Source organism: Bemisia tabaci, chromosome 5 (assembly GCF_918797505.1).
Source record: "Bemisia tabaci chromosome 5, PGI_BMITA_v3".
Taxonomy (NCBI): domain Eukaryota; kingdom Metazoa; phylum Arthropoda; class Insecta; order Hemiptera; family Aleyrodidae; genus Bemisia; species Bemisia tabaci.
In genome coordinates this window covers 7,159,913-7,182,544 of record NC_092797.1, presented here as the reverse complement: position 1 = coordinate 7,182,544, position 22,632 = coordinate 7,159,913, and the positions used below count along the sequence as shown (strand labels likewise).

At 37.2% G+C, this 22,632-nt stretch overlaps 1 protein-coding gene across 1 annotated transcript; it reads right to left on the bottom strand.

Moving 5' to 3' along the window:
* Window positions 1–4,415: 4,415 nt before the first annotated feature.
* On the bottom strand, window positions 4,416–18,937 carry LOC109034925 (tRNA (uracil-5-)-methyltransferase homolog A). Its single transcript, XM_019048351.2, has 11 exons — window positions 18,426–18,937; window positions 17,016–17,207; window positions 16,458–16,532; window positions 15,376–15,528; window positions 14,066–14,261; window positions 13,559–13,671; window positions 12,166–12,416; window positions 10,847–11,063; window positions 9,492–9,681; window positions 7,892–8,112; window positions 4,416–5,196 (listed from the first exon to the last, which is right to left on the bottom strand). Exons 1-11 carry the CDS (start codon window positions 18,564–18,566, stop codon window positions 5,107–5,109), a joined length of 1,839 nt encoding a protein of 612 aa, XP_018903896.2. The 5' UTR covers window positions 18,567–18,937; the 3' UTR covers window positions 4,416–5,106.
* Between the last annotated feature and the right edge of the window lie 3,695 nt (window positions 18,938–22,632).

The window sequence follows — 22,632 nt, the reverse complement described above, 5'->3', positions numbered from 1 at the left end:
GAAAATGTGCTGTCTGTTATGCTGACTTTGAACTACATAAGAGACAGCACATTTTCGGAGTTCACATAATGATGCTTAAGTAAAGCAATAAATCATCAGAAAGCGTTGTTATACGTAACCATTAGAAGATAAATGCGAAAAAATCCAAGTGATTATCATTTCAACTAGAACAATGACCTACAAATGTGCTGTCTGTAACAGCGACAAACCTATTCCAGTTAATGTGAAACAACCACCCAAGACCTATTAGAAATCGTAGGCCCCACACAGCCTTAACTATACAGCAGCCGGTGTGACATCACATGGGCTGCTGACATGAGAGATACATTGTGGACCAATAATTCGATGTCTCTGAACGTTGAGTTCCAAAACTCGTCTTCCTGAGTAACTGATCTGTGCAATTGGTTCGTGCAATGTAAAAGGCATCATCAAAACATTTAGTCAACCCGCGGGAGGAAATCTAATGCACATTGAGCGCCCACGCAATCCACATTGAAACAAGTGAACAGCTACTAGAGCAGCCACCTTTTACAGGCATCATCAGCTTAGCTGGCATTGACTTTCTCACCACTAGCAAGCAATTTTCATGCAACCTTCTAGTAGTGACCACAGATTAACCGGGGCCCGATTGCTGGCATAGTCAACACTGCAATCGCTACTGGACAGCAGCATAGTAGACACTTGTAATTAGAATGTAAACAAGTGCCATCTAAGCTGACAACGCTCATTAAGGATCATATGCGAGGTTGCACTGCCGTCAGCAGGAGCAATTTAATGTCGGTCTCAGAGGCGGCGACTCGACTGCTGACCTATCTACATCCAATTCTTCAGCGTGTCAACTTCAACCCACCAAATTTAACGATGTTAAGATGAATTCTACGACGGTACTGACATGCATTCACTTAAGGTAAACATACTGAGAATTCGCAGAATGTAGAGTAGAAAACATAGCCCTGGCAGAAGTAGAGTGTTGGCTATCATAGTGGCGTCGCCAGTGGGGGCTGCCTGAATCTGCAGGAGAACGCGCAAAATCATTGGGGCCGGTGCAGTGATCAAAAATAAGAAATCTAGAACCTTCGTGTCAAGCAGAACTCAATACTGACAGAAAACAAGGCTAATTACTCAAATAACTGGGTCCCGACTGAAATAGGCTTACATACCCCTAAGTGGGGGGTACCCACGGATTTGGGAGAAAAGTTTGAGAAAATCTACTTTCATGGGGGAGAAGGCTAGATAGGGCGATCAGTGCACTACAAAAGCATCTTTGAGACATGAAAAGAATTAAAAATTGTAGAAAAGAAATCAAAACAGTAGGAACATGATCGCTGAAGTTGGGAGGATGGACAGGTAGAAATGCATCAAGATAGTTTGCTAAAAACAACACATACCTTCCGCAGTTGGCTATGATCCACTTAATATAGTAATAGACACGTTGCGTGGAAAACTTCAGTATACAAAAAACAATAATAAACAGTGAAAAATTAACAAAAATAGAGGACTGAAATATCTGGGAAAGCTCTTCTGCCGCACGAATTGGAAAATGGCGATGGGGAGCAGGCTACAAGCGGCACACGCCAGACAAAATTCTGCTACGCCACGCACAACCAATCACAGCGGAGATCTTAGCGTCACCCCGACAAAGCGGATCTGTATTGGACGAACACCAGACGCTCATGACTTTCTGAATGCTCCTCGTTCGAAAAATGAACCAATTGAAGCACAGGACTCCGCTATAATTTCTACGGGGTTCTCATTCCAGACAACAAAATCTTGCTCAAGACAAATTCTCAAGTTTGCTCAGCTAAACTTGAAAAGTGTTACTGCAACGTTGTCAAATGGCAAGAATCTCCACTGGGCTGGATGAAAATGTGTATCTTCAGAACGAAACGTAGCCTAATATTGCAACTCCAACAACCACAAGTTTCGACCCAAGCTTCATCTCCCTCTCCTCTTTTCCCCTTTACCTATACGCTACGGGCTTCGTCTTACTGACAATGAAAGTCTTGAACCAGGAGAAGTACTGGTGTGGTCCAAACAGCGCTCACATTCCCAGTCCTAGGATTTTTAATATTTCTCACGATATGTATACAAGATGAAGTACCTATTGATAATGTAAAGGTCCAAAGCCTTCATGTAAATACCTACACGATATTAAATCTTCATATTTACAAGACTGTTGATTATACATAGGCAGGGCCGGATTCACCTACTTGCCGCCTGTATTTTGCCGCCCCCTTCTCATTCGTTTTGAAACTCAATGAAAACCATCAAGTGAACGTGCCAGCGGCGAAGGGGTGCATAAGACGCATTTACTAGTGTTGAACACATTTTTTGGGAAAGCCCTATCAACACTACTAGCAAAAGTTCACGGAACTTTGCTCGACAGTTAAGTTCCGTAAACCTATCTCTGTGTGGACAAGGCCTTCCATTCATAAGAAATGAACGAAAAAATTATGAAAGAACAAACATATAATATGTGGTTTAATGATTTTAACTTCCGCCGCCGCGCCGCGCGGACAGCACCGTGTTTGGCGCGATGCGTGAAGTATTCCGACAGTCTTGTAGGCGCTATGCGTTTCACACCGACCGCTGCTGAACGCACTGTGTTGGACGCAATGCGTGAAGTATTCATGCATTCTTGTAGGCGCTATCCGCTTCACGCTGACCGCAATGACCACACTGTGTTTAATGCAATGCGTGAAGTATTCGTGCAGTCTTGTGGGCGCCAATATGTGTTACATGCCGATCGCCGCGCCGAGAGCGCTTTTCCTTTTCATCTCAAGTCCTCGTCATCATTTCTCTCCAAGTCGCCGTTCCAGGCCAAATTGAGTGTTTGGTTGCTCTCTTAACTCGGACTAATTTAAGGTGCTGTCTCTTGTATCACTCAGAGACGACAAAATTAGAAATTACTATACTCTCAGAAAATTAGAGATTTTGTCGCCTTTTCTCGTTTGTAATTTTTTTTTCTAAATCCGATTTTTTTTATACCTACACTTAAAAAATTGCAAATTTTTGCCGCCATAGGCCGCGGCCCATGCATGTGGCCACCCCCTTAATCCGGCCCTATGCATAGGTAAGAGGAAAACTTAATTGAGATGGAAATACGGGGTGTCCCAGGCTTAATGAACCCAACTTCATGGATCACTTTTTGGGTCAAAATAAGACACTTTCATTTTGTAAATTTTTTCCTGAAAACGCTTTTTTCGACACTCCAGCCCATCAAAGTTGAGAATTTTCCCCCAAAATTTTCCCATAGTTCTGCCCCAGAGTGTACAATGTTAATGAAAATTGAATCCGAAAATTGAAAATAAAAGGTAAATTATAACGTTCTTTTCATTTTTGGGTTTCAAATGCCTGCAATTTCCCGACCAGAGTTTGATAGTCTCAGACAGTGGTTGCCTCAGGGACTGGTTGTTAGGGACGGAGGGGGGGGGGGATGGGATTAAAAGTGCAGGATTAGCCCTTGTGGGCTACTTAAAGTAGGAAAAAAAAAAAAAAATCTCGTGGGAAGACGAAATGGCTGTAACTTATTTGAGCCTATGAAAATTTTTAGATTCTGACTGCACAACGTAAAAGCTTGCAATATTTTGAAAGAGGAAGGTAAGCCGTTTGTTTTACCAAAAACTGACGGAAAAGAGCATAATTGCGGAGTAAAAGCTCGTCTTCTGAATGCTCCGGAAAGGTAGGCTAACAATCAGCCATACATACATGCACTGGGGTCTCCTACTTTTACGGGCGCTTTTACCTCCCCAACCCATAAACAAATGTTAGCTGACTAGTTGTAATGGTTAATAAGGTGGAATTTATGGAAAAAATTGTTTAAAAAAACTCTTAAAATACCACAGTAGGTAGTTTTTCAAATATTTTTGACATCGAAAACTAAGTTAATATTTAAAGAGTTTTTTAACTTTTTTCCTTAAATTTTCCTGCTTGGAAATTTTACTTTCAAAAATTGCCAAAAAGGGTTCCTTAAGAAGAGAATTTTAATAGTTTTTAATAAAATGTGTCTTTTCGAAATTTAAGAGTTTTTTAAAAGTTTTTTCAACAGCCGTTGCTATATGTGCTAGGCTACTAGGTCGTTTTTTGTGTAAAGAAATAAATTCTTAATGAAGAATTTATGTTAGTGATAGAAAGTTTTAAAAGTGTTAGGGGACATTCTCATGAAAAAAGAACAGAATAGGGCTGATTCATAAAATTGAAAAGTTTTTTGATGTTTTCTCATTAAAATTATAAGTTTTCTAATTCTCAGTTCAAATTTTTCTATCTGCTACACAGCATATAAAAAGTCGTTTTAGAATTAATTAAGGCTGTTTAAAAATTACAAAAAATGTGTAGTATTTGATCCATTCATTTAAAACAAATGAAAAAGAACGAGGTAAAAAATATCAAAGTAAATTAAAAGAGTTCAGTGCAAATACGAATTGAAAAACATTTATTTATAGTGATTTACTTTCTTGAAACATAATATGTTACAGAGCAAATGAAATAATGTTATTTCAGGTAGAAACTACAGTAAAAAGATGAGTAATAGTAGGTATGCATGTTTCAAGAAGTAGGAACAGCACATCATGAAACACTTAAAAATGAACAAAAAATAAGAGTGCGACCGAACAGGATTGACGCAGTTGAATGAGACATTAGAAAAAATATTTGTTTTAAGGAACATACTCCAGACATGATAAAGAAACGAAGTGGTCAAAAAAATGATTTCTTGAGCAATGATGAAAACAAATGACTACTATTCAAAACGGAGAAAAAACATTTTTTTTTATAAACTGGCTTGATGCTGTAGTAACAAAAGAACAAATGAAAAAACAATTTCCTTGGCCAGAATTGGAATGAGTGGAAAATGCTACCTTGACAAAAATATGTTACAAAGGTGGTTTTTGGTGGACTGAGACTGAATGGAAACAAATAGATATCCAACAACAGCTTGAGATAAACAAACCACGCAATAAAACTCACACAACTGTAAGTGAGTGCTCATTCAAAATGAGTGACGAGACAAAAGTTACCAAGAATTTCGTCTATCCTTCATTTGGTACGCGAAAGTGACTAGATTGCCTTCAAACCAAAACTTTTACTTATTCAGCCCTTCTATACTTGCTAGTAATATGCTTTTGGGCGTTTTGGCTCAGTAGCCTCAGGGATGGAAGGTCCTCGCTTCACACCAGCACTTGCAGCAGCCTCCCGCATCTAAAAATGCAAAAATTAGTGAAAATCAGAAAAATTGAAATAAAAATTATAAGTACCTATCAACAAAAAGTTAGAGTAAATGTAGCAGGGTTAGGTAATACAAACATCAGGATAATTTTCTAGGCAGATGTTCCAGAGAAGGAAAAATAAATGCTCACTAGATGTGGACAGAAAAACTGGCTGAGTACACATTTGAGAAGTAAAAAGGGCAAAGCTTAGCTTAGAGAACAGCTGATCTATTGAAATCGTTGTCAACAGAAGATGATATCGTAATATTATTTGATTAACTTAAAACTTTTTTTTTTTTGAAAACCGATTATACAGCACTCACTTTCTTATTGTTCTCTTCGCACTATGGCCATTTCGAGCGGGCAGGCCGCCCATCTTCAGCTGACTGCATTGGTATGGAAAGGTTCAAAAATCCGGCGTGATAGCCGCGCTGGCGCAGTTATTATCGCGGCTCTCGTCCTCTCGATCAGCTAATTTCTTATCAGATGTTTTCACTACATTCTTCTTGTATGAACTGAGTAAGATTGGCGGTGTTGTCAATGTCGTCACATAGCTCTCTAATTGAGTGTTAAGGAGCTCTTTATTTTTATGACAGTCTATTTCTAATTGTTCAAGTACATTTAATTTTTTGCCTTTATTACACTCTCAATTAGGTTTACTTTGCACTTATCTGAGTTGCAATTAAAGTCTCTCACGTGGTCTGATATTGAGGAATGATTTTTCCTATTATTGTTTGCATTATTTTTATGTTCTTGAAATATTTTTTGTACTGTGCGTCCAGTTTGACCTATGTAAATTTTTCCACATTCACAAATAATCTTGTACACTCCACTTTTTTAAGTGGGTCTATTTTTTCACCTGTGTTGATGAGTAGGTTACCCAGATTTCTTTGATTGCTGTATGTTATCTTCACTTTGTTCTTGGTGGACCTTTTTATTTTATCTGACAGATTATTAATGAAAGGGATTGAAACCCAAGCTTAGTCGTTTGCCGTTTTTCCGCCAAATAGGAGTTTTTCTCTTTTTATTTTAGCTTTCCTTCTGACTAATTTTAGGATGTCCTTCTTTTTGTATCCATTGTTTTCAGCTATGTTTATTATAGAATTTAGCTCCTTATTATACGCTGTTTTGTCTAAAGGTACATTTACCAGTCTATAGCACATGCTATGAAATGCAGACATTTTATGCTGCCAGCTATGGTACAAGTTTACGGGAATTATTGAGTCGGTATAACAATCTTTCCTGAAAATTTCGAACTTCAGTCTGCCATTTTTTATTTTTATGGTCAAATCTAGGTGGTTAAGTCTGTCCCCTCCCTTTTCGGCTTTGAATGTAATTCTTGGCTGAATTTCGATTATGTCTTTTAAGAAATTGTCAAATTCTCTCCACGAACCCATCCATATCAGAAAGCAGTCATCGACGTACCTATAGTATGCCTGAAATTTGTTTTTCCATTTCTTAAGACTGCAGATAATGTTGTCTATGTCGTCCATGAAAACATCTGCTAGAGGGGGAGATGTCAAGGCTACTATCGCTAACCCATTTAAAAATTGGTAGAATTGATCGTTTTATTTAAAATAGTTGTGGCTAGTAGCAAATTCTAGGAGTTTGATATATTCCTCAATTTCTTTATTGGACATTGTTGAATGGGTTTTCATTACTTTCTCCGCTCTCTTTATGGCTTCCCTGTTGTCGACATTATTGAATAAATTCTCTACGTCCAATGAAACTAATTTGGCATTTTTGAACCTTTCCATACCAATGCAGTCACCTGAAGATGGGCGGCCTGCCCGCTCGAAATGGCCATTGTGCGTAGAGAACAATAAGAAAGTAAGAGCTATATAATCGGTTTTCAAAAAAAAAGTTTGAAGTTAATCAAATAATTTGTGTAGTGCCGATAAAATTTTAAAAAAATGTGCAATATGCAACAACATAGTGATATCGTATAGGTACAAGCTCCAAAGTTGACTTGGAGTAGATACTCAATTCTTTCAATGGAACTGAACAAACATTCAACATGAAAATGAGGGCTCCTACTGGGTGCTTCATCAGTCAACCTTGCCCTACTAATGTTGGTAGTTGCAAAATGAAAGCAACACTTGATGGCTTTAAGAGATTTTTACCTTTCATATGTTAAGATTATGCACTTTATCACAGGCCCATTGGTGATCTTAGGTACTTATATCAATAATGGTACATGTTTCCTACAGGTTCACCTTAAATTTCCATTAAAATCAGTATAATACAGATGCTACACGAACATTTATACTGTGACACAAAAATTCATCAATTATGGAAATCTTACACCAAATGAGACTTTTCTTGGAACCAATAATAGATATGAAGATTTTGGCAAAAATATTGGCTGTCAACCAAAGCACTACTTACGCTAATTCAGCTATCGTGAAACAATTTAGTAGGGAAAACTAGAGAGTTAAGTACTCAAAATTGCCCTTACTTCATGCCCTTTCAATTGCTTTCTCTTAAATAGCAGATTATCATTCAAACTAATACAAAATTTTAGAGAATCCCCTCCCAATATCGAGGCCACCGTAGAGGATAAATATTTGTTTCACAAATTTTGACATTTTAACAGTTGCGAAATTCTCTGATTGGCTACTTTATATATTCAAAGGCTGGATTTAAAAATAAACTTTACTTCATTTAAAGGTGACCGAGTTACTTACCCGTTCAAAACAAATAACAAGGTCAAATTTTAAAGTATGCGGAAGTGTGTCCACTGCAACAGCTTTGCAAGGAATGAAAGGACTGGTTGGTTGAGTTTCTGATGGTGGGCAGAAGAAATTCGGGAACGTCTGCATCAGCGACAGAGCAGTTGCATTACAACTTAGGAATACCACTTTCTTTAAATTTTTCAGCTGCCTCAAGGAATCAACTTGTTCTGGTGCTGCACAAGGAAAAATAAAATTTAAGTGATGAAAGATGCTTGTAAAAAATAAACCCTCATAAAATGAGAGTTATTGAGAAGTTTTGCACAGTCAGACCTACAGAGAAAAAACTAAAAATGACATAATCATACTGCAACTTAGAGGGATTAACAATTCACCATAAAGTGTAAAGAACATCAGCAAATTCTAAAAATTTACCCTTTAGATGATTTCAACATAAGAGAGCAGTAAATTGGGGAAGATGGTAAATTGAAATTGTAAATTGTAAATTGGGAACTTGAGAAAAACGCAGTGAAAGTTTGTTTATACAATTGTAAGTTTTGGAAATAATTAACACGAAACCGGTCATAATGTATTGTTTATAATGCCAATTAAAACTTAAAATCTTGACGTTGAGTTCTTGAAGGTATAATCTCCATTCTTTTTGCCATACCAAAAATTGTGGCCCTCTACAAAGACTGCCAGTTTATCTGATTTTCCCATTTAACTCCTCCAACCATGGAATATCCTAAGTATAACATGAAGGAAATAAAGCAGAGAAACATTTTGTATTCATTTTGCAGTAGTATGTCCCAATATTAGAGCTACAGAAACACATACAGTGAAACATCTGTAAACAAAAATTCTCTACAGCCAGAAACTTTTTTTAGGTCTTGGTGAGCAGTATAGGATACAGCGCATGTGTGATAGCCTCTAAATGACCAAATGTAGACACTAAAATTGACAACATTGGAGACAAGCAGTATCCCTTCAATGGGTAGAACCCGTCATAGTTCTTATCATCATCCTACGTTTTTTCCTGCTGATGTCGCTTGACTAGATTGAAATTGGGGCTGTGTTTCTCAGAGGAGAACCAAGCAACATTGGCTGTTACTAGATTTGATCTGTGTTAAAAATACATGTTAATATTTCATTCAGGAGTTCATTTCCGAACTTTCTATTGCAAGGGCCATTATTGACATAAGATTAAATAAAGGAAACATATCATGATTTTTTCTGGTTCAGACCTCGTCTAAGGCAGCCATTGCTAGCTTTTCAGCTTGGCAGTCTTGAAATCACAAAAATGTACTTTCCTCCTTCTCTCACAGAATCCTTATTTTGATGGCCAAACTGCAAAACCATGTGCCTCCATTTGCAATGTTACAAAATTTCCACTCCTATCTTATTTTTTAGAAGTGACAGTAAACGACTCCATGGTTTGAAATTTAAGCAGAAATATTGAAAGAAAATTTTCCAAAGAAAAAATAAACTATGGCAGGAAGTCTGCCACTTTGCAAACGGAGATAAGTCGCTCCATACTTTGGCCATCAATTTATAAACCATGCAATGATTTTATCATGCAGTTTCTTTTAACTTATGTGGTGGTGGTTTAACCTACTTAATTCGAAACGATGTGTGTCGATGATCACGACCAGATCATTAGGAGAGTCTTTGGGAAGAAATGAGAATTTTGGCTGCTCTGGTCCCCAAAAATACTGGCTGTTCTGCGAGTTGTTCAGCTGTTGGTTTTTAGATGCATCGCTCAACGAAATCTGGCAATTGTCCACGCCATACACATAGTTCACCTCCTGCGGGAAACGATGATTAAATTATTTCCAATAGAATCCTAGAAACTGTACGACATTTAACAATCCTGCCGTGCTAAGGAAAAACGCAGTATGAACAATGAAGGTACCAAATTTTCACTGATGGAATGATTATTTTCGAGGAGAGTTATGAAAATTTAACTGCAATTTTTTTTTTTTTTTTTTTTTTTTTTTTTTTTTTTTTATTCATCAAATTATGTTACAACCACCTGTTTACAAGTGTAAAGAAACTTTGTTTTATAAATATAATAACAACCAAATTAACTATTTTTAATTTTCCTTCTTAACTTTTGCATGTATAACCTATTCTCGCACAGCACCCAGACCACATTCATACATCTTAAAACTAGAGTAGTGGATTAGAAAAAAAAATTACAATAAACAATGAAAAATAAATGAGAGAGATAATAAAAAAAAAACTACTTGCCCCCTGCACAATGTTGAAAGTTTGAATTACTTTTGCTTTCATGCGGAATCCATGTCCGCAAAAGAATTCTGGCATTTAGGTTGTTAAGGACCTATTTTTTATAACAAAGTAAACTAGACACAAAAGTTTTAAATTAGACACCGAAGGCTAAATCTCGAGGTTTGACCCTCTTGAGCCTTCTCACCATGTCCTTGGTTGTAAGTTCCTTGGCTAAGGGATTTTCATGAATTTCAAGCTTGCTAAAATATCTATGAGAGGCATTTTTTAAGTAATCAGAGATGGATTCAACGTCTAACTCTTCTCTCATTGATTGGTTAGTTGTGAACCATGGGGCATCCACCATTGACCTTAGCACCTTCGCCTGGAAGAACTCGATCAGATATCTATTGCTTGGTTTAGTGCAGCCCCACAGTTCACAGGCATACGTCCAAACGGGTCTGAGGACTTGTTTATAGAGAAGGACTTTATTGGCTATGGAGAGGGCCAAGTTTCTCCCCAAAAGCCAATACATTTGTCTATACACTGCAAAATGAGGTCCATTTTTCTGTTGACCGTCATAATTTTTTGCATGAGCCTGCATAATCCGTGAAAAATTTTTACAAATCTAGAATAGGCAGGAAAACGGTTGCTGAAGACACAGCATTGATTGAAACTTCCGAGTATTCAGAGGGCTATTAGTGAGGTTATAAACAAGAAAAATCTACAGGAGATTGAACTTACCTTGGACAATGCCAAGCCAATTGTTCCAATTCCACAACCGAGCTCCAACAGGTTGATGGATTTGTTCAACTCGCTTACATCGCGCACAGCTTGGTACACCAACTCAGCATTTTCACGAAAGAAAGCTCTTTTCGTAATTTGCAGCTCCAAATTGTTAAATGTTTTATTTTTGATTTTTCCTGACTCGATAATTTGGAAAAAAAACGGTTTCACCTTCCTGTAATCAACAATTAATTCATTCTTAATTTAGTAGGCTTCCAGGCAGGGTATGAATTAAAACACTTCGTAACCTCTTCTATTTTCAAAATTTCACAAGGAAAACGAATCAGACAATGGGCAGTCTGGAGATCACATCCTGAACGAGATGTAAATGATTATGATTAACACTGATTAAAAGGCATTAAATACAAATTATGTCATTTTTACAATGTAACTTCTACATTGTTCTACAATATTTTTGGGTTGATTCCTGAACTTCCCATTGTAAGAATCATTTCATAAATAAAATTTTGAAGAGAAGATATGTGAGGTTTTTCTCTAGTTCAACCTTGACTAAACCAAATACCCAACTGAATCGGCTATTCTCAAAAAAACTTAAATGCCAGAAATGAGAATACAAGAAAAATAGAAAAAATAGTTTAAAATGACCCATTCTGAATCTAGGCACTAATATGTTAAAGCAATTAATTCGTTAATCACATTTTAAATGAATCTGACATTTAAAACGGGTCCATTATAACTGTTTCTGCTGTGTTTTTAATGATTTAATTTCTAGCTTTACACAAAGTTTCAAGTATGGACTGTAGTACACAGTACAACAAGATATCCCTCCCCCCCCCCAAAAAAAAAAAAAAAAAAAATGTTGTGGATTGGGTGGCTTGAAGAGATCACTCAGCTCCAAAAACCGCTCAACTACTGATAAGTAGGCAGTAAAATTGAGGCACTGGATGCAAAAAGGGCACTTCTCGGTTGCAGTGTTTCAGAGTCTCCTCTAATACTTCATTAATTGTAAGGAAAGTGAATGCATTCATTTCACTAAAAATTCCACTGAATATTCCTTATGATTCTACAACTTTCTATGGAAAGGATTCTGGCAAAATCACTCATTAATTTATTCTCCAAGGGATTAATTAGCAACAGAGATTCTAAAACACTGCGATCGAGGAGTGCCCTTTTTGCATTCAGTGCCTCAATTGATAAGCATAACGTTAAAATATACGAATCTGATTTCAAAACTGAGAAGTTTATCACATAAATTTCGGACATATTACCATGGAGCTTGAAATTAATTCCAAGAAGAAGAACAAAAAATAACCAACCAGCTTTCTTCTATTTGCAGGAACAAAGAGGTAGGCGCGTGACCTTTGATTTCTGGTCGGCTGAAGTAGGCTAGCAACTCTGGTTTGATTTTGGTTTTCCTATCCTTTTTGGACAAGTTGTTGATCTTCGCTATGGCTAAAGACTCATCTAAGGTATCAGAGTATTGGAGTGTAAATGCTTCCCAATGACCAGTGTTAGTTTCAGGGTCATAAACGTCAAATTCGGAACGCTTGACATAATTTTCAAAAATCTGCAATAATAAAATTAATAAAAGTAAAATGGTAATAATAAAGACGCCCTTTTATACACACAAACACATCTTAAATTATTGAAGCTTGGCAAGTTGAAACTCTGTTTGACAAGAAATACCGCTTCAACCGAAACACTGTCTTCAGTCCGTAGAAGTTTTAACTTTAATCTGAGTAAAAACCCTTGCTTAGGAAGAATTTTCCAGTTAATTTGGCCGGAGAAAAACCTCCAAGAAAAATGTTTAAGTTCTGACTGTAAAGGCATGAAAAAGTAAGGACAAAAGAAAACACGTGGACTGAAAAATCCTTAAACATTGTGCATTTAAAACTACAATGTCTGATTTCTGTGCATTGAATGCTACACATTTTTATGTGAAGATTTCCCTGTCGATATTCCTTTTGGTCCTTTGACTTATCAACTTAAGGAACTTTCCCTGTGAGAGTATGATAGGCAAGGTATCTATAGTAACTTAACTTTCCAATTTCATACCTCTTTCTTGACACATTTTCCCTTTTGTTCTGATTCTAAAATTTCTGAATTCTCTGGTATTTGATCAAAACCTTTAACTAGATTTTTCCTTTTGACTATGCTGATTTAAGCTAAACAATGAGGGAAACATCCAAATTAAGGGAAAAGGTACTTCGAGGTTGTTCCAGTCTCTCCAATAGAATGGTACCGGTTAAAGTAGCTGAGCTAACAGGCTACTCACAAAATTCCCTGACTTTTGCAGGTCATCATAGAGTCCATGGCTGTTCCTAATTTTCCAGATTTTTTAAACTGCCTGATACTCCAAGATAGGAATGCATACAAAGATAAATTCTAAAATTTCAAGGGAAAAATTCCCTTCCTTCCCGCATCGTTCTTCATCAAACACAAAAATTTGAGAACAGCTTTACTTATAATCAAATATATATTCCACATCAAGAAGAATAATTTTCAGTTGCACGATAACTTTATAACTGAGTATTAGAAAAACTCTGACTAATCTTATTCTAATATTCTCATCAGATTTCTCATCACATTTTGAAGGGAAGAATTGGCTTCTTACGCTTGGCAAAGATAGATAATTTAAAATTTGAAAAATCAAATCAAATCCAGTGTTAAAGAGGAGAAAATTTAAAATGCAGAGAGGTATTTCACTACCTGAAAAGTTTCTTTCATTTTCTGGGGTATATTCACGAGATCTGCAGGAATTGGCGCAACTTTGGTGGTTCCTTCAGCAAGGAACCCTAACACTTTTTCATTGTTATGTCGTCCTAAAACAGGAAAACAACAAGCACTGGTTATTCCGAGGAATACGCTAGAGAAGCTTTGCTTCCTATAAGAGCTACCTTCAGATATTTAATGCTTTAGAGGATAAATTTGAAACAAAATTTGAGAAAATGGAGAAAATCCCAAGAAGAGGGCAGTTGGAGCAGGTCCTTAACTATCCATTTTGGACTTGTTTGCTGCAGAGCAAGAGACTGTGAACTGAGACTGCTGGACGCTGCGGAACCTGCTGCATATTGCAGCATGCGAAATGGGACAAAACAAGATGTGCTAATGGACAAGTTTTGGTTCAGATAACATTCATGCTTGCTATGTTATCCTTAGTTTGTTTTTGCAAATTTCTTACGTTACAAAAAGTTCAAAACCCTTTTCACTACTTACCAAACGTGAGTGTGACGTTTCTACGATAACCTTCAGCTTTGTTACGATCATTGATGATACCAAGAAATTCGCATGGAAAACCATTAAATTTCTCTGTCTTTTCTTTAATACAGGGTGCTGCATCAGGATTTGCTTCGGAGAGTTGACTGCTTATTTGTCGCAGAATTTCTTCGGCTTCATCCTTTTTCCCCTTCAACTACGTAAAAAAGTTTCATAACATTAGTGGAAGCAGATGGGGTAAGAGAACTAAGTCTACAGGAAAGTATTACTATCAGATTTACTGAGTGAACAGAAATATGATGAAAATTAGGAGATATTATTCATTAAACATAGCTACAAGAAACAGATCAAAACACAAGATAAATTAAGATACAAAATGAGTGGACGTTCCTAGTAAGTATCAAAAGAAGGGCAGAAAGGTGGGCAGAAATACCAGGAAATATCCTGGTTGGATACTCTAAATATAGGGTGATTTTGAACCAATCTGCCCTCACATGACCAAAAAAAAACGACTAAAATGGACCTATCTGCACTCTAATGGGCTGGTATTCTTGGTTACTTTTTTGGTGCCGGTCTGCCCTAGAGTACCTGTATAGCGAGAGTATGGACAGATGTGAAACTCCGAAAATCCATCAGGCCTTCATCGATGCTTCTGCGAATAAAGTTAGGGCCCAGAAATGCAGCCAACCTATGAATTTCAATTATCCAGAACGATTTACTAATACTATTGTTGCGAACCGTCGTTTATTAAGCACGTGTTTGACTCAGTTTTTGCATAAATTTACTCAATTTCGCGGAAGAACGCTCATTTCTGTACATTCTTGGCCGTCATGGTTAGAATTGGAATCTGCAGACTGGCAGTGAAATTTTGTGCATTAGAAGTTGGTTAGAAAGGTGGCTGCACTTTTGGGCCCTAAGCCCTCCATGAAGCGATCTGTCCATACTCTCGCTATACAGGTACTCTAGTCTGCCCATGTATTAAAACAATACTAAATTAATGATTTGAGAACAGCGGTTTGAGTTCTTACTTTAGCTGCTTTCTTCCACCCACAGATCACAAAATGCTTCAAATGATTTTAGTCTTATTGCACTAAAAAAAGCTGAAAATGTAGAAATTTTGACCAGTCAAGGAAATAAATAAAGGGAAGATGACTTGGTGGAAGGCTAAAATAAGTAAATGAATGATTAGGGGAGGTAAGGAACTTGTCGCATGGGTGACGAAAAGCTTTGCAGAATGTGATAAAGGTTGGTTCTTCTCATTTTGTTAGTACTTGATTAAAGGAGTGATTTTCATCTAGAATATTACTTACTTGTTTCTCGTAGGGAACATTCCACAATGGAACAATACTATACTTGACAGCATCATCCAGTGATTTAAAATCAGGCAACGGTTTTTTGCTTGTAACATCATTTTTTTCTCGATTTGGAGGAAGAGTGGGGTCAATATACTGAGGAACTGTCAACTGATAAAATCCAACTAATTAAAGTATCTTAGAGTTGCAAACCCTGATAATTACTGAGAATCTCAATTTGCACATTTCCAATGCACCTTGATTTTGAAAGGGAAATAAATCAACACCATTCCTCGAGAACTGCTTTTTCTCCTCCAGTGAGGAACAAATTGACAGTGAAACTGCAATGCATAGCGTGTATGCGACCTTATTAAAACTCCACACCCATTTTAGTTCATCAAAGGAGTACAAACCAAAACTGTTACTTGAAATTTTCACGAAAAATTCTTCACAAAGAGAAGAAAAATCTGGAAGTTTTCAAGAAATGGCTTTTAGTATTTTTGAATGAAATTAACAAGAAGACAATGTACTTGAGGTGTTTGCTACTTCCTTTGGATGATACTGAATGAGAACTGTGTCTCATGGCAACTACTGTTTTTAATGCTCCTTCTGTTTATTTAAGGTAAAAGAGAGACTTTAGAATATTTTAGAGAGCGTTTGTTTATACGTCAAAAATTTTCAAGAAGAGGACTTTGCTGTGCTTGGGAGAAACACTGTGAGATATTTGAGAGTTGCCAAATTTCCTCTGATAAAATGTTTATTAGAGTTATGAATATTTTCTATTAAATTTTCAAATAATTTAGATCCACAAAATTGTGGATAAAAGTCTCGGAAAAATAGGATGAAAAATATTCACAGATTTCCCTGAAAAGTCATATTATAACTGAGGGACTTTGCCAGTGGCTGATGGCTCATACAGCGTTCTTCCTGAAAACGACAGAAAACCCACATGTGTGAGAATGAGAAACTGGGTAGAAACTTGCTTTTGTGGCTTTTTTTTTCAATCATGGCAAACATTTTTGAAATACCTACTGAACACACATGAGTGGCATCTGAGAAGCAAAAGCATTACTGAGTTGAACATTAATTGATTCACTTACATTGTCTGCAGACATCATTGATTTCTTGAATCTGTAGTAATTCCTCTCCCTAGGGTCTACATTTGGACCTATTAGCTGTCAATAGAGCAAAAAATTGAGAATATCAATTACTTGTTCAAATGAAGATTCTTTGGTGAAATATAATGGACCAATGATGCTACTTCGATCAAGTTATTTACCTAATCTCTTCAATGCTTGGACTGGCATCTATTACTGTAAATGTCAAAGATTAAAAAGTAGTTACTTAGTGAGTCTGAGAGGGGAAAAATTAAAAAGAATATTCAGCCATGACGGAGGAAAAGTTCTTAGAGAGAGCAGTAGGTGCAGCTGCTTTAGAATGTTTCCATGGTGAATATGGGAAGTGGAAGCCGATATTGGAAAACAGATCTTATATTGATGACTGATGGGAAAATGCATGCCTGGAGTAGTAGAGTTGAAATCTCAGTTTGTTTGATCTTTTTAGTGGAATTTTCTGCTGAGTCACGCAATAACCGCAGAACTCAGCTTCAGATTTTTTTCAAGAGTCTCAATGTGGGCATTAATTCTAGAATATCTTACCTCAGCATGTACTCGACTCCAGCCTTTAGACCATTGATATTCGTTGATTGCCTTCAATGCTTTTTGCCTTTGCTCTTCTGATGAGAAATGTACACGGAGACAATGATCATGTTTCTTGGGCTGAAGACCTTGCAACGTTGTAAATTTTCTTGGATTTAATTGCATTTGATTCCTCATGATGCGTTCAAGGTCCTAAGAAATATCAATTAGTGACAAAATAAACTTAAGATTTTTAGTTTCATTAGGGACTTAGGCTCTGGATTTGAGTGTAAATTGATGCTTTTGATGATTCCTGGTCAATAAAGGATACCCTATGACCTTCCCATGTTTTTTCTTGCGGGCATGATTTTTCATGAACATTATTTGTTCACATTTTTTTCAGCACCATGTATCTAAAAGATAAAAAATAGTAAATTCCAGGCTGAAGGTAAAAATTTCAGGGTTCCACAGCAAAATACCCTGACTTTAGGATTGGGCAAAATTCCCTGACTTTCCATGAACTTGTCACCCTGATATTTGCTTTCCCTGTTGAGGTTTTAGAATTTGATGGCATACAGTTTCTTAGGAGCTCCATCTCCAATAACACTCATATTGACTTCAATTCAGTTTGACAGAAATGAATTAGGTCTCATATTGAAAGAAAAATAAGTGGGAAGTAGTTTCAAATTCTACTCCATGTAGATTTTCTCCTGTCAAATTCCATGTCCAGCAAAAATGTTTTGAACATAAAAATAGTTGTTAAACTTTGTCTTTAACATTGAGTCTCACTAAGGAATAAAACTCCGAACATCCAGAGCTTAATTTATAATTTGATACGACTTAGTGTGTTTATATTAAACTTGGTTCACTTGTCCAAACACTCAAATTAGTTTGCTCTAGAATGCCTGTCCACCTCTGCTTGACTATGAAGTGTCCTAAGTGAAAGAAAGATTTTACAAGAGCTCACGAAGTTGATTGATTAATTGATTGATAATTTATTGTAGAAATTAAGTCACAAATGTAAACAATTTCCAGACAAAGTCAACATAACATACAGCCTCATAGTACACAGTTTAAGTAACTTAAAAGATAAAGTTAAGATTGAACGTGAAGTTAAAATTGAGATTGAAGTTGAGTCTGGACGTGTGAAGTTGAAATTGAATCTGGACATGCGAAAAGCGCGGATGTCCATTCTTCCAGCCCCAAGTCTTGTTGCTTTCCGTTTTTTATCTCTCTCTCTCAGTCTCTCCATTGAAAAAAATGGATGCATACTTTGTGCAGGCAGGAATTAGAGTCAACATTTAATACCGATGAATGAGTTTTTAGATAGGCGACTGAATCATCAGTTGAGATTTCTACTTTCATTCGATGAGAGGAGGCAAAATTGCCAACCCGTTGTGAATGGAATTGTTGGACAGAAAGAGTACTTACATTGACTATTGGGGGTATGCAATGTGGTACATTCTTGATACAAAGTTGGTAATTTTCATTGGTATATTCCTCGCCCTCCACATAGATATGAGAATAGCCTTGGTTCGTGGAAGCATTCAATTGCTGCTGCATGTCCGTCATAGTTGAATAATTATGATATTAATATGTTGAATACTATTATTATTTTGTACTTGAGACGCAGAGGAATGGAACACGATCAAGGATGATTGAGAATATATAAAAACTCGATAGACAAACAAAGTGTGGATTCATACAGAACAAGACAAGACCCAGCACAATGATGTATGAAACAAGCACTGACAGCCAAAAAGTATGAAACAAGAATACATAATATGTCTTGGTAGAGATGATTTACATTCCTGTCAATAAAAAGCAGCGGACAGCACTCTCTTTTACAATCTCTTTTAATTCTCACTTGCGTTAGATTGTCCAATTTATTCTATAGATTGTCACTATTATTATCAACCGGCTACGAGGGGTTGTTTACACTAAAAGTTATAAACTCTTCCTACAGAGAGCGCTACAACGTCCGATATTTTCGGAACAGGTAGTATTCTGAGAGATCCGGAAAAGATCCGGAACCTTCATAAATCAGCAGAATTCTTTCCAGGATCAATAATGTTTACCGTTAATTAACTTTAGACTCCAGTTTTTGATGAAACACAGAAACTAGCTTTTTTGAGCGGAATAGAAGATAGGATAAGGCGAATAGAGGTCCGTAAAGGTCAGATGATGGCACTCAGAATCATCCACGGAAAATTTTGAGAAACTCCAAAGGCGAAATCTCGAGGAATGTTGGGCATCATTCAACCTTACGAGTCAAGTCGCGTAAAATCGGAGCAGGCTCTAAGGTTTTTACAATTTCATTTGTTCATCCCCTTTGACACATTATATATTGAGTATGGACTCCCAGGACCATCGACTGAAAATTTCGAGAAAATCCAAACGGGAAAGCTCGAGCAAAGTTGTCGATTTGCTGCATCATCCATAAATCGCGAGTCGCGTATATTCAGGGCAGGCTCTGTCGTTTCATCAATTCCATTTCTTCATCCCCATTGACACATTATATATTGAGTATGGAGTCCCAGGACCATCGACTGAAAATTTCGAGAAAATCCAAACGAGAAAGCTCGAGCAATGTTGTCGATTTGCTGCATCATCCATAATTCGCGTATATTCAAGGCAGGCTCTGTCGTTTCATCAATTCCATTTGTTCATCCCCTTTGACACATTAGATATTGAGTATGGACACCCAGAATCATCCTCGGAAAATTTCGAGAAAATGCAAGGAGGAAATTTCATGCAATGATGCCGCATCCATCATCCATACGATTCAAACCGCGTAAATTCGGAGCAGGCTGTGAGGTTTTCACTATTTCATTTGTTCATCCCCTTTGACACATTATATATTGAGTATGGACTCCCAGGACCGTCGACTGAAAATTTCGAGAAAATCCAAACGGGAAAGCTCGAGCAATGTTGTCGATTTGCTGCATCATCCATAATTCGCGAGTCGCGTATATTCAAGGCAGGCTCTGTCGTTTCATCAATTTCATTTGTTCATCCCCTTTGACACATTAGATATTGAGTATATGGACACCCAGAATCATCCTCGGAAAATTTCGAGAAAATCCAAGGGGGAAATCTCGAGCAATGTTGTCGATTTGCTGCATCATCCATAAATCGCGAGTCGCGTATATTCAGGGCAGGCTCTGTTGTTTCATCAATTCCATTTCTTCATCCCCATTGACACATTATATATTGAGTATGGAGTCCCAGGACCATCGATTGAAAATTTCGAGAAAATCCAAACGAGAAAGCTCGAGCAATGTTGTCGATTTGCTGCATCATCCATAATGGACCACTAGACAAGGTACGAATTTAAGCATTCTAATACATGTTTCCGAAACAGAATTTCACGGGGAACACGATTTGCGCAACGAAAATTACTGAAATCAACTCCTAAGGAAGATATTAACGTTTTTATTTCACATTGGTTATGAGGAATTTGAAAGGCCCGCTCACAAGAAACTCAAAGCTCTACGTAAGTCAAATCGCGCACCACAACGGTTTCAGCGAGCCTCTCAATCGAGCAAACGTTCATTTCCCACCAAGTGTTGTTCAAACTATAAGCAATTTGCTATAACTGAGCCAAAGCGTCAAGATTGAGGTTGCCAGATTTGTATATCGCAGAGACTGTCATGATAACGTTTAGCGCGCGATGTGAATCACGTAGAGCATTGAGTTTTCATGAGCGGGTGGTTTGAATTCACGCACCAAGAATCATTTAATTTCTTCGTGAGGAGTTGATTTCGGTAGTTTTTGTTGTGCGCATCGTGTTCTACGTGAAATTTTGGTTAAGAAACCTGTATCAGAATGCTGAAATTTGTACCTTGTCTAGTGGTCCATTCGCAATCATTTCCATTTGTTCATCCCCTTTGACACATTACATATTGATTATGAATTCCCAGGACCATCGACTGAAAATTTCGAGAAAATCCAAGGAGGAAATTTCATGCAATGATGCCGCATCCATCATCCATACGAGTCAAGTCGTGTAAATTCGGAGCAGGCTGTGAGATTTTCACAATTTCATTTGTTCATCATCCCCTTTGACAAATTAGATATTGGGTACCTATGGACTCCCAGGACTATCCTCGCAAAATTTCGAGAAAATGCAAGGAGGAAATTTCATGCAATGATGCCGCATCCATCATCCACACGATTCAAACCGCGTAAATTCGGAGCAGGCTGTGAGGTTTTCACTATTTCATTTGTTCATCCCCTTTGACACATTATATATTGAGTATGGACTCCCAGGACCATCGACTGAAAATTTCGAGAAAATCCAAACGGGAAAGCTCGAGCAATGTTGTCGATTTGCTGCATCATCCATAATTCGCGAGTCGCGTATATTCAAGGCAGGCTCTGTCGTTTCATCAATTTCATTTGTTCATCCCCTTTGACACATTATATATTGAGTATGGACTCCCAGGACCATCGACTGAAAATTTCGAGAAAATCCAAACGGGAAAGCTCGAGCAATGTTGTCGATTTGCTGCATCATCCATACTTCGCGATTCGCGTATATGCAGGTCAGGCTCTGTCGTTTCATCAATTTCATTAGTTCATCCGATTTGATGGATTATTATTTTGAGTATGGACTCCCAGGACTATCCTCGGAAAATTTCGAGAAAATCCAAGGAGGAAATTTCGTGCAATAATGCTGAATTGCTTCATCATCCATAATTCGCGAGTCGCGTAAATTGTGAGCAGGCACTGACGTTTCATCAATTTTATTTGTTCATCCGATTTGACAGATTATAAATTAAAGTGTAGACATCCAGGACCATCCGCGGAATTTTTCGAGAAAATCGAAGGCGGATACCTCAAGCAATGTTGCCTTATCCATCATGCATACGAGTCGAGTCGCGTAAATTCGGAGCAGGCTGTGAGGTTTTCACAATTTCATTTGTTCACCTTATGTGACAAATTGGCTATTTAGTATGGACTGCCAGCAACATCCTCGGAAAACTTCGAGAAAATTCAAGGGGGAAATTTCACGCAATGTTGCCGAATTTCTGCATCATCCATAAATCGCGAGTCGCATAAATTCGGAGCAGGACTGTTGTTTCATTAATTTCATGTGTCCATCCGATTTGAAAGATTTTATATCTGGTATGGACAGGGACACCCAGAATCATCATCAAAAACTTTCGAGAAAAACAAAGAGGAGTATCACGAGCAATGTTGCCGTATACATTATGATGCATGAGCAAGCATGATTATTCTTGAATTTGCCGCCAAGAATTTTCTTTATCTTCATTAAAGCTAAACTTTTCTTGATACATATATAAAAATATTGAATTAAGCAAAAATGTAGTTTGTAAGAAGCAGATTATGAACAGAATTCTTAATTCAAGAGAAAATTCTTCTTGGCGGCAAATTTAAGAGTTTTTTTTTTCTTTCAGTGCTTATTTACTGGGGCGTAGCCCTTATGGGATTCGAAATCTACAAAACTTTATCTCTCTCGTAAAGAGGTTAAGATTTCAGTAATCTACTTTAAATCCTGTAAAACATTCATGGTTTACAATTAATGAGTTTCTCACTCATGGTCACTCTTAATTTTCAACCAATGTTAGTTGTTGTTGAAAATTGAAAAATAAGTGTCTCTTTTTGCAACGTT

Coding starts and splice junctions, on each gene's coding strand:
- LOC109034925 (XM_019048351.2), bottom strand. CDS start 18,566: ATGACGGACATGCAGCAGCAATTGAATGCTTCCACGAACCAAGGCTAT. Junction 17,208..18,425: donor GCATACCCCCAATAGTCAAT/GTAAGTACTCTT, acceptor GATATTTCTTAG/GACCTTGAACGCATCATGAG. Junction 11,064..12,165: donor CTGCAAATAGAAGAAAGCTG/GTTGGTTATTTT, acceptor TGTTGATTACAG/GAAGGTGAAACCGTTTTTTT.